The sequence below is a fragment of the Heterodontus francisci genome, chromosome 15 (genome assembly GCF_036365525.1).
Source record: "Heterodontus francisci isolate sHetFra1 chromosome 15, sHetFra1.hap1, whole genome shotgun sequence".
Classification (NCBI taxonomy): domain Eukaryota; kingdom Metazoa; phylum Chordata; class Chondrichthyes; order Heterodontiformes; family Heterodontidae; genus Heterodontus; species Heterodontus francisci.
In genome coordinates this window covers 40,672,903-40,692,738 of record NC_090385.1, presented here as the reverse complement: position 1 = coordinate 40,692,738, position 19,836 = coordinate 40,672,903, and the positions used below count along the sequence as shown (strand labels likewise).

At 45.6% G+C, this 19,836-nt stretch overlaps 1 protein-coding gene across 1 annotated transcript in view; it reads right to left on the bottom strand.

Moving 5' to 3' along the window:
• The window catches only part of fdx1b (ferredoxin 1b), a 55,438-nt gene that overhangs the window by 21,308 nt on the left and 14,294 nt on the right, over positions 1-19,836 (bottom strand). The window contains exon 2 of the mRNA XM_068047410.1: positions 1,432-1,559. Coding sequence (XP_067903511.1) covers positions 1,432-1,559 — 128 coding nt within the window. The remainder of the gene's footprint in view (positions 1-1,431; positions 1,560-19,836) is intronic.

Here is a 19,836-nt window from a genome sequence, read left to right as displayed (position 1 = left end):
CCTCACCAAGGTGACCTTTATTCCTTTATTAGCTTGAACAATGATCATGGATAGCATCACAACTAAGCCTGATCCCGCCTCACCTGACATCCACACAGGGATACTTTGTGGCACTGAATAGTGATCAGAAGGTGGAACCTGGTTAATGTATTGAGGTCTATGTGTGCTGTTTAGATGCTTCAATTTACTTTTTTCTAAGTATCTATTTCTATTTGGAGCTGTTGCTTGGATCGAATGCAAGTTTATCCAGTGAGAAGCTGCCACAGAAACAGGCAGGTTGATAGCCCAATTCTAAATCAGCTGCGTTTGCTGACAATGTTACCACTAGGTGGCACTGCAGTGGTACATGCACAAATGCAGCCTCTGCCACTAAAACGTCACAGTCTGTGACGTCAGACAGCTGCCAGGATGAAAAATGGCGCTGCTCAAATAATCATACAAAGGCAACCTAAACACATGGCAGCACACAATGGCCAGAGGGAGATAGCGAGCGGGCTTGTGGGGGGGCGCGAGGAGGGAGGAAGATAGCGAGCAGGCCGGGGGGTGGTGGGGAGGGAGATAGCGAGCGGGCCGGGGTGTGGGGGAGGGAGGAAGATAGCGAGCGGGTGGGGGGTGGTAGCGGGGGCTGCGGGGAACAAGCAGGCCAGGGGTGCGGGTGAGCGAGTGGGCCGGGGAGATGGAGAGCGCACCCGTCACCACCAAGGTCTTCGGCCACTCTCTCCCCGCTCCCCCAACCCCCACTCTCTCCCCGCTCCCCCCACCCCGCTCTCTCCCCGCATTCGCGATGACATCATCTGCACATGCGCCAACCAGTCCTGCACTGCGGAACGCAGCACATGCACAGAGAGTAGGATCCAATCTGCGCATGTGCGCAGATTGGCGCAGTCTGATGACTTCAGCTGCCAGCTGCGTTGTCAATAATCACTTTGTTCTAAATCTCTGCTGAGAGTGGTTGTTGGTCACTAAAATTGGACAGTGTTCCTCTGCTTATGCTGGTGGGAAGATCAACAGGGTTTTCACACAAAGAATGAATAACAATTGAAATGGTAATCTAGGTGAATAGTAAAATCATTCAAGGGGCTATTATAGGAGGTAACTAGATGGGATCAATGGGCCAAATGGCCTCCTCCTATGCCGTAGGTGACTCAATGACCTCCTTAATCTGTACTTTTCTTTGAGATGTGCACCATGGTTGGATGCTTGGTGGGATTCAATGCTACCGCTCAAGCAGGAAGAATGGCCACTAAGGCAAGGTACTGGAGGATGACTTTTGCCTGTGGTACCATATCTTGACAGAAATAAATGCCTTTAGAGTAAAAGAGAAAACTGTATGAAGTACTGCTTTGGAAACTACAAACATAACTTAGCCCATTGACTATCTGTGATATGAATAAACATATGAGATTGACAGTCTGTATTTTGGACACTCACCAAATCCATCAATATCTAAGTTATGGTTGATCACAACGTCAAGCAGACTTTCACCCTCCTTTGCAACTACGGTTAACTTTTCATTATCTCGATTGATGAAGTGCACTATTAGTTTATCATCTGACCTGCTGGAGCAGTAAACAAGAAAACAATTAAATCTCCAGTTGAAACAAAGCTGAATGTTGTACACAGGAATTAATTTAAATTCTATAATTACAGGGAACATAATATAGTATGGAATGAGAAAAGCACATTCACTCCATCAAACCTGTTCTTCCCGTAGACCTTGTACAATCTTCCCTGTGCCTGAATGGTGATTTCCAAGGCGCACCTGATATTGGAACTCAAAACTCATTATCATCAAGTCGATTAGAGCTAAGAATATTGTCACACCTCTCAACTAAGTGAGTATCAGGTCAGGGGGATCAGTGCCTAGGAGAAGGAAGAACTTGGCAGGTAGGAGGAGATAGGTCGTGGGTCAGCTGTGGCAATCATAGACAGGTTTGGGGGACGAGCGGTCAGGCCGGGGGATAGAAATCTGGCCGGAGAGATAGAGATTAGGTTGGGGTGGGGGATCGGTACTTGCAGGGGCATTTTTTAATTCATTTTCATGGAATGTGGGTGATGCCAACAATTGTTGACAATCCCTAATTGCCCTCAAGAAGGTGGTGGTGAGCTGTCTTCTTGAACTGCAGCAGTCCAACTGGTGTGGGTACACCAACACTGCTGTTAGAGATCAAGTTATAGAGTCATAGAGTCATAGAGAGATACAGCACCGAAACAGGCCCTTCGGCCCACGCCGACCATCAACCACCCATTTATACTAATCCTACATTAATCCCATTTTTTCCTCTCACATCCCCACCATGCCTTAATTCTCCTACCACCTACCTACACTAGGGGCTATTTTTCTTTTACAATGGCCAATTTACCTATCAACCCGCAAGTTGCGGGAGTTTGATCCAGTGACAGTGAAGGAACGGCGATATCGTTCCAAGTCAGGATGGTGTGTGGTTTGGAGCGGAACTTGCTTCCTGTGCACATGATGGAGTTCCCACGCATCTGCTGCCCTTGTCCTTCTAGGTGGAAGAGGTTGCGTGTTTGGAAGGTGCTGTCGAAGCAGCCTTGGTGAGTTGCTGCAGTGCATCTTGTATATGGTACACACTACTGCCACCGTGCATCGGTGGTGGAGGGAGTGAATATTTAAGGTGGTGGATGGGGTGCCAATCAAGTGGGCTGCTTTGTCCTGGATAGTGTTGAGCTTCCTGAGTGTTGTTGGAGCCGCACTCATCCAGGTAAGTGGAGAGTATTCCATCACACTCCTGATTTGTGCTTTGTAGATGATGGACAGGCTTTGGGGAGTTCGGAGGTGGGTTACTCGCCCCAGAATTCCAAGACTCTGACCTTTTCTTGTAGCCACAGTATTTATGTGGCTGCTCCAGATCAGTTTCTGGTCAATGGTAACCCCCAGGATGTTGATAATGGGGGAATTCAGCAATGGTAATACCGTTAAATATCAAGGGGAGATGGTTAGATTCTCTTTTGTTAGAGATTGTTATAGAAACATATGAATTAGGAGCAGGAGTAGGCCTTTTGGCCCCTTGAGCCTGCTCCACCATTCAATAAGATCATGGTTGGTCTGTTTGTGTTTCGAATTCCACACTCCCAACCACCCCCGATAACCTTTGATTCCCTTCCCTAACAAGAATCTATCTACCTCCACCTTAAAAATATTCAATGACCCCGACTCCAACAACCTCTGAGCCAGAGAGTTCCAAAGTCACACAACCCTCTGAGAGAAAAAAATTCTCCTCATCTCTGTCCTAAAAGGGCGATCCCTAATTTTAAAACAGTGCCTCCTAGTTCTGGACTCACCCACAAGAGGAAACATCCTTTCCACATCCACCTTGTCAAGACCATTCAGGATCTTAGAAACTTAAATCAAGTCTCCCTTCATTCTTCTAAACTCCAGTGAAAACAAGTCCAGTCTGTCCAATCTTTCCTCATAAGACAGTCTGCTCATTCCAGGTATCAATATAGTAAACCTCCTCTGAACTGCCTCCGATGCATTTACATCCTTCCTTAAATAAGGAAACCAAAGCTGCACACAGTATTCGAGATGTGGTCTTACCAATGCCCTGTATAACTGAAGCATAACATCCTTACTTTTATTTTTAATTCTTCTCATAATAAAGGATTGCATTCAATTAGCCTTCTTTATTACTTGCTGTACCTGTATACTAACTTTTTGTGACTCATGCACTAGAACACCTAGATCCCTCTGCACCTCGGAATTCAGCAGTCATTCTCCATTTAAGTAATACTCTGCTTTTTTATTCTTCCTGCCGAAGTGAACAACTTCACATTTTCCCACATTATACTCCATCTGCCAGATTTTTGCCCACTCACTTAACTTACCTTTTTTGGTCCGCTAACTCCTTATGTCCCTTTCACAACATACTTCCCTGCCTATCTTTGTGTCATCCACAAATTTAGCTACCATACCATCGCTCCCCTTATCTAAGTCATTGATATAAATTGTAAAAAGTTGATGCCCCAGCACAGACCCCTGTGGGTCTCCACTTGTCACATCCTGCCACTCAGAAAAGGACTCATTTATGCAAACTCTCTGTTTTCTGCCAATCAGCCAATCTTCTCTCCATGCTAATATGTTATCCCCTACACCATGAGCTCCTACTTTGCGCAATAACCTTTTATGTGGCACCTTGTCAAATGCCTTTTGGAAATCCAAGTACTGTACTTCAACGGGTTCCCCTTTATCCATAGTGCGTGTTACTCCTTCAAAGAACTCCAATAAATTGGTTAAACATGATTTCCCTGCTGACTATTCCCAATTGCTGGGAGTTTTTCTAAGTGCCCAGGTATAACCTCCTTAATAATTGATTCTAACACCTTCCCCACGACAGACGTCAAGCTAACTGATCTATAGTTACCTGTTTTCTGCCTTCCCCCTTCTTGAATAGAGGAGTTATATTTGCTACTTTCCAATCTGATGGAACCTTCCCAGAATCTAGTCAATTTTGAAAAATTTATACCAACACATCTACCACCTCATTAGCCTCCTCTTTTAGGACCCTAGGATGAAGCCCATCAGGACCCGGGGACCTGTCAGCTCACATCTCCATCAGTTTGCTCAATACTGCTTCCCCAGTGATTGTAATTTCACCAAGTTCCTCTCTTCCTTCCACCTCCTGATTTACAGCTATTACTGGAATTTTTTATTGTATCCTTTATAGTGAAGACAGAAGCAAAATATTTGTTCATTTATTTCATCCGCCATTTCCTTATTACCTACTATTAACTCACCATCCTCTCTCTCTGGAGGACTAACACTCACTTTACTTACTCTTTTCCTTTCTAAATAACTGTAGAAACTCTTGCTATCTGTTTTTACATTTCTAGCTAGCTTCCTCTCATACTCTAATTTCTTTGTCCTGATTAACCTTTTAGTCATTCTCTGCCCTTCTTTATATTCTGACCAATCATCTGACCTCCCACTCATATTTGTGCAATTATATGCTTTTTCCTTACGTTTGATGCTTTCCTTAACTTCTTTAGTTAACCACAGATGGTGAGTCCTCCCCTTAGAATTTTTCTTTATAGTCTTCTTCTTCTTTGCCCTCCTTGTCTCGAGAGACAATGTGTAAGCACCTGGAGGTGGTCAGTGGTTTGTGAAGCAGTGCCTGGTGTGGCTAGAAAGGCCAATTCTAGAGTGACAGACTCTTCCACAGGTGCTGCAGATAAAATTGGTTGTCGGGGCTGTTACACAGTTGGCTCTCTCCTTGCGTTTCTGTCTTTTTTCCTGCCAACAGCTAAGTCTCTTTGACTCGCCACTCTTTAGCCCCGCCTTTATGGCTGTCCGCCAGCTCTGGCAATCACTGGCAACTGACTGCCACGATTTGTGGTCAATGTCACAGGACGTCATGTCACGTTTGCGGTCGTCTTTAAAGCGGAGACATGGACGGCCATTGGGTCTGATATCAGTGACGAGCTGGCTGTACAATGCGCCCTTGGGGATCCTGCCAGCTTCCATGCGGCTCACATGGCCAAGCCATCTCAAGTGCCGCTGACTCAGTAGGGTGTATATGCTGGGGATGTTGGCTGCCTCGAGGACTTCTGCGTTGGAGATACGGTCCTGCCACTTGATGCCAAGGATTCTCCAGAGGCAGCGAAGATGGAATGAATTGAGACGTTGCTCTTGGCTGACATACGTTGTCCAGGCCTCGCTGCCATAGAGCAAGGTACTGAGGACACAGGCTTGATACGCTCAGACTTTTGTGTTCTGTGTCAGTGCGCCATTTTCCCACACTCGCTTGGCCAGTCTGGAAGTAGCAGCGAACACCTTTCCCATGCGCTTGTTGATTTCTGCATCTAGAGACAGGTTACTGGTGATAGTTGAGCCTAGGTAGGTGGACTCTTGAACCACTTCCAGACCGTGGTCGCCGATATTGATGGATGAAGCATTTCTGACGTCCTGTCCCATGATGTTCGTTTTCTTGAGGCTGATGGTTAGGCCAAATTCATTGCAGGCAGCCGCAATCCTGTCGATGAGTCTCTGCAGATATTCTTCTGTGTGGGATGTTAATGCAGCATCGTCAGCAAAGAGGAATTCCCTGATGAGGACCTTCCGTACTTTGGTCTTCGCTCTTAGACGGGCAAGTTTGAACAACCTGCCATCTGATCCTGTGTGGAGGAAAATTCCTTCTTCTGAAGATTTGAACGCATGTGAGAGCAGCAGGGAGAAGAAGATCCCAAACAGTGTAGGTGCGAGAACACAGCCCTGTTTCACGCCACTCAGGATAGGAAAGGGGTCTGATGAGGCACTGCCATGCTGAATTGTGCCTTTCATATTGTCATGGAGTGAGGTGATGATACTTAGTAGCTTTGGTTGACGTCCAATCTTTGCTAGTAGTCTGAAGAGATCACGTCTGCTGACGAGGTTAAAGGCTTTGGTGAGATCTATGAAAGCAATGTAGAGGGGCATCTGTTGTTTGCGGCATTTCTCCTGTAGCTGGCGAAGGGAGAACAGCATGTCAGTGGTGGATCTCTCTGCTTGAAAGTCACACTGTGCCTCAGGGTAGACACGCTCGGCCAGCTTCTGGAGCCTGTTTAAAACGACTCGAGCGAAGACTTTCCCCACTATGCTGAGCAGGGAAATTCCACGGTAGTTGTTGCAGTCACCGCGGTCACCCTTGCTCTTACAGAGGGTGATGATGTTGGCATCGTGCATGTCCTGTGGTCCTGCTCCCTCATCCCAGCACAGACAAAGCAGTTCATGGAGCGCTGAGAGTATAGCAGGCTTGGCACTCTTGATTATTTCAGGGGTAATGCTGTCCTTCCCGGGGGCTTTTCCACTGGCTAGAGAATCAATGGCATCACTGAGTACCAATTTTGCTGGCTGTTCGTCCAGCTCATCCATGACTGGCAGCGACTGGGCTGCATTGAGGGCGGTCTCAGTGACTACATTTTCCCTGGAGTACAGCTCTAGGTAGTGCTCCACCCAGCGGTCCATTTGCTTGCGTTTGTCAGTGATCGTGTCCCCTGATTTAGACTTGAGGGGGGGGCGATCTTCTTGATGTTTGGCCCAAAAGCTCTCTTAATGCCATTATACATTCCTCTGATGTTTCCACTGTCGGAGACCAGCTGACTACGACTGTATAGGTGTTGCCAGTAGTCATTTACACAGACGCTCGGCAGCGTGTCTGGCTACTTTAAGTGCTACGGATGTTAACTTGCTGGGGCTTTCTTGTAGTTCAACAGTGCAATGCGCTTAGTGGCTATGACAGGTTCCAGCTCTTCAAAGTGAGATTGAAACCAGTCTGCATTCTACTTCTCACGTTTGCCATAGGTGGTGATTGCTGAGTCATAGATGGCATCTCTGATGTGGGCCCACTTGGTCTCTGCATCCCCTGTAGGAGTGTTTTGAAGGGCTTTTATAGTAGGAATATACTTATTCTGAGTATTCTGAAATACCCCCTTAAATGTCTGATACTGCTTCTCTATTGATCTGTCTCCTAGCCTAGTCACCCAGTTCACTTCAGCTAGCTCAGCTTTCATGCCCACACAGTTGCCCTTATTTAAAATACTAACCGTAGATCCACTCATCTCTCTTTCAAACTGGATGTAAAATTCAATCATATTGTGGTCGCTGCTACCTAGAGGTGCCTTTACTCTGAGGTCATTAATTAATCCTGTCACATTACACAATACCAAGTCTAATATAACCTGCTTTCTGGTTGGTTTCAGAACTTGCTGCTCTAAGAAACTATCTTGAAAGCATTCTATGAACTCTTCATCCAGGCTACTATTTCCAATCTGATTTTTCCAGTTTATATGTAGATTAAATTCACCCAATATCATTTCCGGCCCTTTATCACAAGCACCCAATATTTCTTCTTATATACTTGGTCCTACATTGTGGTTACTGTTAGGCAGCCTGTAGACCACTCCCACTAGTGACTTCTTTCCTCTACTATTCCTCATCTCCACCAAACTGATTCTACATCCTGAACTCCTGAACCAAGGTCATCCCCCTGCCAAATTAGTTTAAACTAATTTGGCAGGGGATGGGATACAAAGTGGAGGTACAGTAGGGGGTGATGCACAGTCAAATATAGAAGAGAAACTGAGTCAATCTGGAAGGCACAAGCGAATAATGCAAGGCTGGATTGCATCTATTTTAACGCAAGGAGTCTTACTAGTAAGGCAGATGAATTGAGGGCATTGATTAACACATGGGAATATGATATTATTGCTATCACGGAGACATGATTGAGGGAAGGGCAGGACTGGCAGCTCCATCTTCCAGGGTATAGAATCTTCAGGTGTGTCAGGGGAGGGTGTAAAAGAGGAGGTAGTATTGCACTGTTGATCAAGGAGTCAATTACTGCAGTTAGGAGGGATGATATCTTAGAAGGTTGCTCAAATGACCCCATATGGGCGGCACTGTGGTGCAGTGGTTAGCATCGCAGCCTCACAGCTCCAGCAACCTGGGTTCGATTCTGGGTACTGCCTGTGCGGAGTTTGCAAGTTCTCCCTGTGACCACGTGGGTTTTCGCCGGGTGCTCCGGTTTACTCCCACAGCCAAAGACTTGCAGGGTCATAGGTAAATTGGCTATTATAAATTGCCCCTAGTATAGGTAGATGGTCGGGGAAGGTGGGGATATGAGAGAGTAATAGGATTAGTATAAATGGGTGGTTGGTGGTCAGCACAGACTCGGTGGGCTGAAGGGCCTGTTTCAGTGCTGTATCTCTAAATAAATAAAATAAAAACAAAAAGGGGGCAATCACTTGGCTGGGAGTGTACTACAGGCCTCCAAACAGTCAGGGAGAGATAGAGGAGCAGATATGTAGGCAAATCTCAGAGAGATGTAAAAATAACAGGGTAATAATAGTAGGGGATTTCAATTTCCCCAATATTAACTGGGATAGTCTTAGTGCAAAAGGCTTAAAGGGGGCAGAATTCTTAAAGTGCATACAGGAGAGCTTTTTGAGCCAACAAGTAGGAAGGCTTATGGGATACTTGCCTTTATTAGCCGATGCATAGAATATAAGAGTAGCAGGGTTATGATGGAGCTGTATAAAACGCTGGTTAGGCCACAGTTGGAGTACTGTGTACAGTTCTGGTCACCACACTATAGGAAGGATGTAATTGCAATGCAGAGGGTGCAGAGGAGATTCACCAGGATGTTGCCTGGGCTGGAGCATTTCAGTTATGAAGACTGACTAGATAGACTGGGGCTGTTTTCCTTGGAGCGGAGAAGGCTGAGGGGGGACCTGATTGAGGTATGCAAAATTATGAGGAGCATTGATAGGATAGATAGGAAGAAACTTTTTCCCTTAGCGGAGAGGTCAATAACTAGGGGGCATAGATTTAAGGTAAGGGGCAGAAGGTTTAGAGGGGAGTTGAGAAGGAGTTTTTTCACCCAGAGGGTGGTTGGAATCTGGAACACACTGCCTGAAGGAGTGGTAGAGGCAGGAACCCTCACGACATTCAAGAAATATTTCAATGAGCACTTGAAATGCCATAACATACAAGGCTACGGGACAAGTGCGGGGAAATGGGATTAGTTAGGACGGGTGCTTGATGGTCGGCACAGGCTCATTGGGCCGAAGGGCCTGTTTCTGTCCTATAAAACTCTATGACTCAATGACTCTATGAGAAAGGGCAGTATTGGACCTAATCCTGGGGAATGAAGCCGGACAAGTGGTAGAAGTGTCAGCGGGGGACCATTTCGGGGATAGTCGCCATAACTCTAAGATTTAAGGTATTTATGGAAAAGGACAAAGAGGGACCGAAAATAAAGGTATTGAATTGGGTGAAGGCCGATTTCAATATGATAAACCAGGATCTTGCCAAAGTGGACTGGGAGCAGCTACTTGTAAGAAAGTCTACATCAGACCAGTGGGAGTCATTCAGAAAGGAAATAGTGAGAGTTCGGGCCAAAATATTCCCGTAACGACGAAGAGTAGGACCAACATGTCCAGGGAACCCTGGAATGTCAAGGGATATAGAGGATTGGATAAGGAAAAAATAGGAGGCTTATGACAGATTCAAAGTGCTGAAAACAGCGGAGGCCCTCGAGGAGTTTAAGAAGTGTAGGGGGGTACTTAAAAAGTAATTAGGTGAGCAAAGAGGGGACATGAAAAAACACTGCCAGGCAAGATAAAGGAAAATCCCAAGGCATTTTATAAGTATATTAACAAAGAACAAAGAACAGTACAGCACAGGAACACCCATTCGGCCCTCCAAGCCTGCGCCGATCTTGATGCCTGCCTAAACTAAAACCTTCTGCACTTCCGGGGTCCGTATCCCTCTATTCCCATCCTATTCATGTATTTGTCAAGATGCCTCTTAAACGGCTCTATGGCACCTGCTTCCACCACCTCCCCCGGCAACAAATTCCAGGCTCTCACCACCCTCTGTGTAAAGAACTTGCCTCGCACATCCCCTCTAAACTTTACCCCTCTCACCTTAAACCTATGTCCCCTAGTTACTGACTCTTCCACCCTGGGAAAAAGCTTCTGACTATCCACTCTGTCCATGCCGCTCAGGACTTTGTAAACCTCTATCATGTCGCCCCTCCACCTCCGTCGTTCCAGTGAAAACAATCCGAGTTTATCCAACCTCTCCTCATAGCTAATGACCTCCAGATCAGGCAACATCCTGGTAAGCCTCTTCTGTACCCTCTCCAAAGCCTCCACGTCCTTCTGGTAGTGTGGCGACCAGAATTGCACACAATATTCTAAGTGTGGCCTAACTAAGGTTCTGTACAGCTGCAGCATGACTTGCCAATTTTTATACTCTATGCCCCGACTGGTGAAGGCAAGCATGCCGTATGCCTTCTTGACTACCTTATCCACCTGCGTTGCCACTTTGAGTGACCTGTGGACCTGTACGCCCAGATCTCTCAGCCTGTCAATACTCCTAAGGGTTCTGCCATTTACTGTATACTTCCCACCTGCATTAGACCTTCCAAAATGCATTACCTCACATTTGTCCGGATTAAACTCCATCTGCCATTTCTCTGCCCAAGTCTCCAACCGATCTATATCCTGCTGTATTCTCTGACAATCCTAATCACTGTCCACAACTCCACCAACCTTTGTGTCGTCTGCAAACTTACTAATCATACCAGCTACATTTTCCTCCAAATCATTTATATATACTACAAACAGCAAAGGTCCCAGCACTGATCCCTGCAGAACACCACTAGTCACATCCCTCCATTCAGAAAAGCACCCTTCCACTGCTATCCTCTGTCTTCTATGACCGAGCCAGTTCTGTATCCATCTTGCCAGCTCACCTCTAATCCCGTGTGACTTCACCTTTTGTACCAGTCTGCCATGAGGGACCTTGTGAAAGGCTTTACTAAAGTCCATATAGATAACATCCACTGCCCTTCCTTCATCAATCATCTTCGTCACTTCCTCAAAAAACTCCATCAAATTAGTAAGGCACGACCTCCCCTTCACAAAACCATGCTGCCTCTTGCTAATAAGTCCATTTGTTTCCAAATGGGAGTAAATCCTGTCCCGAAGAATCCTCTCTAATAATTTCCCTATCACTGACGTAAGGCTCACCGGCCTATTATTTCCTGGATTATCCTTGCTACCCTTCTTAAACAAAGGAACAACATTGGCTATTCTCCAGTCCTCTGGGACCTCACCTGTAGCCAATGAGGATTCAAAGATTTCTGTCAAGGCCCCAGCAATTTCTTCCCTTGTCTCCCTCAGTATTCTGGGGTAGATCCCATCAGACCCTGGAGACTTATCTACCTTAATGCTTTGCAAGACACCCAACACCTCCTCCTTTTTGATTACGAGATGACTGAGACTATCTACACTCCCTTCCCGAGGCTCATCATCCACCAAGTCCTTCTCCTTGGTGAATACTGATGCAAAGTACTCATTTAGTACCTCGCCCATTTCCATTAAGGGCAAGAGGATAACCAGGGAAAGAGTAGGGACATTAGGGACCAGAGTGGCAGGCTGTGTGTGGAGCCAGAGGACATAGGTGAGGTTTTAAATGATTACTTTTCATCTGTGTTCACTACGGAGAAGGATGATGTAGGTGTAGAGATCAGGGAGGGGGATTGTGATATACTTGAACAAATTAGCATTGAAAGGGAGGAGGTATTAGCTGTTTTAGTGGACTTAAAAGTGGATAAATCCCCAGGCCCAGATGAGATAAATTCCAGGCTGTTATGTGAGGCAATGGAGGAGATAACAGGGGCTCTGACACAAATTTTCAAATCCTCTCTGACCACAGGAGATGTACCAGAGGATTGGAGGACAGCGAATGTGGTACCATTATTCAAGAGGGTAGCAGCGCTAATCCAGGTAATTACAGGCCAGTGAGTCTAACATCAGTGGTAGGGAAACTATTGGAAAAACCTCTGAGGGACAGGATTAATCTCCACTTGGAGAGGCAGGGATCAATCAGGGATAGTCAGCATGGCTTTGTCAGGATGAGATTGTGTCTAACAAATTTGATTGAATTTTTTGAGGTGGTGACTAGATGTGTAGGTGAGGGTAAGGCAGTTGATGTAGTCTACATGGACTTCAGTAAGGCTTTTGATAAGGTCCTGCATGGGAGATTGGTTAAGAAGGTAAGAGCTCATGGGATCCAGGGCAATTTGGCAAATTGGATCCAAAATTGGCTTAGTGGCAGGAGACAGAGGGAGATGGTCGAGGGTTGTATTTGCGAGTGGAAGCCTGTGACCAGAGGTGTACTGAAGGGATCGTTGCTGGGATCCTTGCTGCGTGTAGTGTACATTAATGATTTAGACGTTAATATAGGAGGTACGATCAGTAAGTTCGCAGATGACACGAAAATTGGTGGTGTCGTAAATAGTGAAGAGGAAACCCTTAGATTACAGGATGATATGGATGGGCTGGTAAAATGGAATTTAATCCTGAAAAGTGTGAGATAATGCATTTTGGGAGGAATAGCAAGGCAAGGGAATATAAAATGGATGGTAGGACCCTAGGAAGTACAGAGGGTCAGGGGTCAGAGGGAGCTTGGTATACTTGTCCATAGATCACTGAAGGCAGCAGCACAGGTAGATAAAGTAGTTAGGAAGGCATATGGGATACTTGTCTTTATTAGCCGAGGCATAGAATATAAGAGCAGGGAGGTTATGATGGAGCTGTATAAAACGCTAGTTAGGCCACAGCTGGAGTATTGTGTACAGTTCTGGTTGCCACAGTATAGGAAGGATGTGATTGCACTGGAGAGGGTGCAGAGGAGATTACAGGATGTTGCCTGGGCTGGAGCGTTTCAGCTATGAAGAGATACTGCATAGGCTAGGGTTGTTTTCCTTAGAGCAGAGAAGGCTGAGAGGGGGACCTGATTGAGGTATACAAAATTATGAGGGGTATTGATAGGATAGATAGGAAGAAACATTTTCCCTTAGCGGAGGGATCAGTAACTAGGGGGCATAGATTTAAGGTAAGGGGCAAGAAGTTTAGAGGGGATTTAAAGAAAACAATTTCCACCTAGAGGGTGGTTCAGATCTGGAACACACTACCTGAAGGGGTGCTAGAGGCAGGAACCCTCACAACATTTAAGAAGTATTTAGATGTGCACCTGAAATGCCATAGTATTCAAAGCTACGGGCCAAGTGCTGGAAAATGGGATTAGAATAGACGGCTGGATGGCCGGTACAGACACGATGGGCCGAAGAGCCTGCTTCTATGCTGTATGACTCTATTGCACCAATATCATCCTTGATTAACAGTGCTAACCATCCACCTTTACCTAGCTTCCTATTCTTCTTGAATGGGATATGCCCCTCAATATTCAGGATCCAATACTTGTCATCCTGCAGCCACGTCTCCGTAATGACTATCAGATCATATTTATTTACTTCAATGTGCGTTATCAGTTTGTCTACTTTGTTATGAATGCTAGGTGTATTCAGATACAGAGTCTTTAGTTTGTCTTTTTGTTATCTTTCTAACATCTAGTCTTGACTGTTGATGTGTTCTTAGGATTTTTCTTTCTGTCCCTTCCTGCCATTCTGTGACCTTCATTTCCCATATTACTGTTCTGCTGTCCTGCCTTTACTCTACCCCTTGATTTGCTACATCTACCCAAGCTTGATCCCTCACCCCACTTGTTTAGTTTAAAGTCGTTTCTACTTCCCTAGTTATACGGGTTTGCAAGAACACTGGTCCCAGCACAATTCAGGTACAGACTGTCCAAACTATACAGCCCCCTCTTTCTCCAGTACTGGTGCCAGTGTCCCATGAACCGAAACCCACTTCTCCCACACCAGTCTTTGAGCCAAGTATTCATTTCACTAATCTTATGTGCCCTCTGCCAATTGGCACATGGCTCAGGCAATAATCCAGAGATTATTGAGGTTCTGCTCTTCAATTTGGTGCCCAGCTCCTCATCCTTTCTAAGTGGAACCTCTTTCCTAGTTCTAACTATGTCGTTGGTACCTACATGGACCATGACAACTGGATCCTCCCCCTCACGCTCCAGGTTCCTGTCCAGCCCTGAGCAGATGTCCCGAACCCTGGCACCGGATAGGCAACACAGCCTTCTGGACGTACGCTCTTGGCTACACAGAACAGTGTCAATCCCCCTCACTATACTATCCCCTACTACCACTGCATTCCTTTTTGCTCCTCCCACTTGAAAGGTTTCCTGTACCACAGTGCCATGGCCTGTCTGCTCATCCACCTTTCAGACCTTGCTTACGTCTACACACGTTCAGAGCACCTCATTCATACCTGTTTGGCAATTGGAAAGTCTGAGCTCCTCCACTACTGTCTGCTCAGTCCCATTACCTGCCTCACTCATGATCACATCCTCCTGTCCCTCACTGCTGACCAAAACAGATGACCCTGTTCTAAGAGGTGTGATTGTCTTCCGGAACAAAGTGTCCAGGTATTTCTCCCCTTCCCTTATGTTGCGCAGTGTTTGCAGTTTGGCTTCCAGGTCAATAATTCTGATCCGGAATTCCTCTAACTGCTTACACTTTCTGCAGACGTGCTTGTCCTGGATTGCTTTTGCATCCAAAATCTCCCACATACCACAGCTGCAACAGAACACCTGTCATTGCCTGGCACTTGTGTGGTGCAAATGTTACTTACCATTTATCAGCCCAAGCCTGATTGTTGTCAAGGTCTTGCTGCATATGGGCACAGACTGCTTCAGTATCTGAGGAGTTGCGAATGGTACTGGACATCAGACAATCACCAGCGAACATCCCCACTTCTGACCTTATGATGGGGGGAAGGTCATTGATGAAGCAACTGAAGATGGTAAGGCCTAGGACACTACCCTGAGGAACTCCTGCAGTGATGTCCTGGGACTGACATGATTGACCTCCAAAACCACAACCATCTTCCTTTGTGCTAGGTGTGACTCCAACAGCGGAGAGTTTTCCCCCTAATTCCCATTGACTCCAGTTTAGCTAAGGCTTCTTGATGCCATTCTCGGCCAAATACTGCCTTAATGTCAAGGGTAATCACTCTCACCTTACCTCAAGTTCAGCTCTTTTGCCCATGTTCGGTCCAAAGCTTTAATGCGGTCAGGAGCCGAGTGACCCTGGCAGAACCCAAACTGAGCCTAAGTGAGCTGGTTGTTGCTGTTTATGTGATGCTTGATAGCACTGTCGATGCCATCTTCCATCACTTTGCTGATGATTGTGTATAGGCTGGTGGGGCGGTAATTGGGTGGATTGGATTTATCCTGCTTTAGTGGACAAGACATATCTGGGCAATTTTCCACACTGTCAGGTAGATGCCAGTGTTGTAGCTGTACTGGAACAATTTGGCTAAGGGCGCAGTAAGTTCGGCAGCACAAGTCTACAGTACTATTGCCGGAATGGCTCTGCTGCACAGCAGGGGAGGAAAAAGACTGGCAGAGCCATAGTGATCGGCGATTCAATTGTAAGGGGAATAGACAGGCATTTCTGTGGCCACAAATGAGACTCCAGGATGGTATGTTGTCTCCCTGGTGCTAGGGCCAAGGATGTCTCGGAGCGGCTGCAGGACATTCTGAAGGGGGAGGGTGAACAGCCAGTGATCGTGGTACATGGTGATACCAAAGACATAGGTAGAAAAAGGGATGAGGTTCTGCAAGATGAATTTAAGGAGTTAGGAACTAAATTAAAAAGCAGGACCTCAAAGATAGTAATCTCAGGATTACTTCCTGTGCCACGTGTTAGTGAGTATAGGAACAGGAGAATAGACCAGATCAATGTGTGACTGGAGAAATGGTGCAGGATTTAGATTCCTGGGACATCGGGACCAGTTCTGGGGAAGGTGGGATCTGTACAAGTGGGACGGGTTACACCCAGTCAGGACCAGAACTGATGTCCTCGCAAGGGCGTTTGCTAGTGCTGTTGGGGAGGATTTAAACTAGAATGGCAGGGGGATGGGAACCTGAGCGTGGAGACTGGGGAGGAGGAAACAAGGATCGAAAAGAAAGACAGGAAACAAAAAGGCAAAAGTGGAAGGCATAGAAATCAAGGGCAGAAACAAATAGGGCCATAGTGCGAAATAATTCTAAGATGACTAAGAATATTAAAAAGACAAGCCCAAAGGCATTGTGTCTCAATGCGCGGAGTATTCGCAATAAGGTAGGTGAATTAACCGTGCAAATAGATGTAAATGTATATGATATAGTTGCGATTACGGAGACATAGCTGCAGGGTGACCAAGGATGGGAACTGAACATCCAAGGGTATTCAATATTTAGGAAGGACATGCAAAAAGGGAAAGGAAGTGGAGTAGCATTGTTAGTAAAAGAGGAAATCAATACAATAGTGAGGAAGGATATTAGCTCAGAGAATCCTGATGTGGAATCTGTATAGGTGGCGCTAAGAAACACCAAGGGGCAGAAAACTTTTGTGGGGGTTGTATATAGACCCCCAAACAGCATGGCGATGTAGAGGATGGCATTAAACAGGAAATTAGAGACGCATGCAATAAGGGTGACTTAATATACATCTAGATTGGGCAAACCAAATTAGCAATAATACTGTAGAGGAGGAATTCCTGGAGTGCATACGTGATGGTTTTTTGGACCAATACGTTGAGGAACCAGCTCGAGAATAGGCCATCCTAGACTGGGTATTGTGTAATGAGAAAGGATTCGTTAACAATCTTCTTTTACGGGGTCTCTTGGGGAAGAGCAACCCCAACATGATAGAATTCTTCATTAAGATGGAGAGTGAGAGAGTTGATTCTGAGAAGAGGGTCCTGAATCTAAATAAAGAAAACTATGAAGGTATGAGGCACAAATTGACTATGATTGATTGGGGGACGTTACTTAAAGGGTTGACAGTGGATAGGCAATGGCTAGCATTCAAAGAGCGCATGGATGAATTACAACAATTGTTCATTCCTGTCTGGCGCAAAAATAAAACAGGAAGGGTGGCTCAACCGTGGCTTACAAAAGAAATTAGGGATAGTATTATATCCAAGGATGAGAAATATAAAATGGCCAGAACAAGCAGCAAATCTGAGGATTGGGAGTAGTTTAGAATTCAGCATAGGAGGACAAAGGGATTGATTAAGAAGGGAAAAACAGAGTATGAGAGTAAGCTTGCAGAGAACATAAAAACTTATTGTAAAAGCTTCTATAGATATGTGAAGACAGAAAGATTAGTGAAGACAAATGTGGGTCCCTTGCAGTCAGAAAAGGGGGAATTTATAATGGGGAACAAAGAAATGGCAGACCAATTAAATGCATACTTTGGTTCTGTCTTCACAAAGGAGGACACAAATTACCTCCCAGAAATGTTGGGGAACATAGGATCTAGTGATAAGGAGGAACTGTATGAAATCAGTATTAGTAGGAAAATGGTGTTGGGGAAATTGATGGGATTGAAGGCCGATAAATCCCCAGGGCCTGATCATCTACAAACCAGAGTACTTAAGGAAGTGGCCCTAGAAATAGATGCATTGGTGGTCATTTTTCAAAATTCTATAGACTCCGGAACAGTTCCAATTGATTGGAGGGTAGCTAATGTAACCCCACTGTTTAAGAAAGACGATAGAGAGAAAACAGGGAACTATAGACTGGTTAGCCTGACATCAGTCATGGGGAAAATGCTGGAGTCTATTATAAAAGATGTAATAGCAGAGCACTTGGAAAACAATGACAGGATCGGACAAAGTCAACATGGATTTATGAAAGGGAAATAATGCTTGACAAATCTACATAAATTTTTTGAGGATGTAACTAGTAGAATAGATAAGGGATCTATTGGATGGATGGATGTGGTGTATTTGGACTTTCAGAAGGCTTTCGATAAGGTCCCACATAAGAGATTAGCGTGCAAAATTAAAGCACATGGAATTGGGGGTAAGGTACTGACATGGATAGAGAACTGGCTGGCAGACAGGAAACAAAGAATAGAAATAAACGGGTCTTTTTCCCAAGGGGCGGGCAGTGATTAGTGAGGTACCACAGGGATCAGTGCTAGGACCCCAGCTATTCACAATATATATTAATGATATAGATGAGGGAATTAAATGTAATATATCCAAGTTTGCAGATGACACAAAGCTAGGTGGGAGTGTAAGCTGTGAGGACGATGCAGAGAAGCTCCAGTGTGATTTGGATAGGTTGAGTGAGTGGGTGAATACATGGCAGATGCAGTATAATGTGGATAAATGTGAGGTTATCCACTTTGGTGGCAAAAACAGAAAGGCAAATTATTATCTAAACGGCGATAGATTGGGAAAGGGGGAGGTGCAGTGAGACCGGGGTGTCCTTGTGCACCAGTCCCTGAAAGTAAGCATGCAGGTGCAGCAGGCAGTTAAGAAGGCAAATAGTATGTTGGCCTACATAGCGAAAGGAGTACAGGAGCAAGGATGTCTTGCTGCAATTATACAAGGCCTTGGTGAGACCACATCTGGCATATTGTGTGCAGTTTTGGTCTCCTTGTCTGAGGAAGGATGTTCTTGCTATGGAGGGAGTGCAACGAAGGTTCACCAGACAGATTCCTGGGAAGGCAGGACTGACGTATGAAGAGAGATTGGGTTGATTAGGCTTGTATTCCCTAGAGCTTAGAAGAATGAGAGGGGATCTCATAGACACCTACAAAATTCTAACAGGACTGGACATACTATATGCAGGAAGGATGTTCCCGCTGGTGGGGGAGTCCAGGTCCAGGGGTCACAGGCTAAGGATAAGGGGTAAGCCATTTAAGACTAAGATGAGGAGGGATTTCTTCACCCAGAGAGTGGTGAACCTATGGAATTCTCTACCACAGAAAGCAGTTGAGGCCAAATCATTAAATATATTCAAGAAAAAGTTAGATATAGTTCTTAGGGCTAAAGGGATCAAGGGATACGGGGAGAAAGCGGGAACAGAGTACTGAGTTTGGATGATCAGCCATGATCGTATTGAATGGCGGTGCAGGCTCAAAGGGCTGAATGGCCTATCTTGCTCCTATTTTTCTATGTTTCTGTGAACGTTGTTTGGGCCCATAGCCTTTGCAGTATCCAGTGCCTTCAGCCGTTTCTTTATATCACGTGGAGTGAATCGGATTGGCTGAAGACTGGCATCTGTGATGCTGGGAACCTCAGGAGGAGACTGAGATGGATCATTCACTCTGCACTTCTGGCTAAAGATGGTCACAAATGCTTCAGCCTTTTCTTTTGCACTGATGTGCAGGGCTGTTCCATTATTGAGGGTGGAATATTTGTGGAGTCTCCTCCTCCAGTTAGTTTATAATTGTCCACCACCATTCATGACTGAATGTGGCAGGACTGCAGAGCTTTGATCTGACCCATTGGGATCACTTAGCTCTGTCTATTTCATGCTGCTTCCACTGTTTGGCATACAACTGATTCTGTGTTGCCGCTTCACCTAGTTGACACCTCATTTTTAGGTGTGCCTGGTGCTGCTCC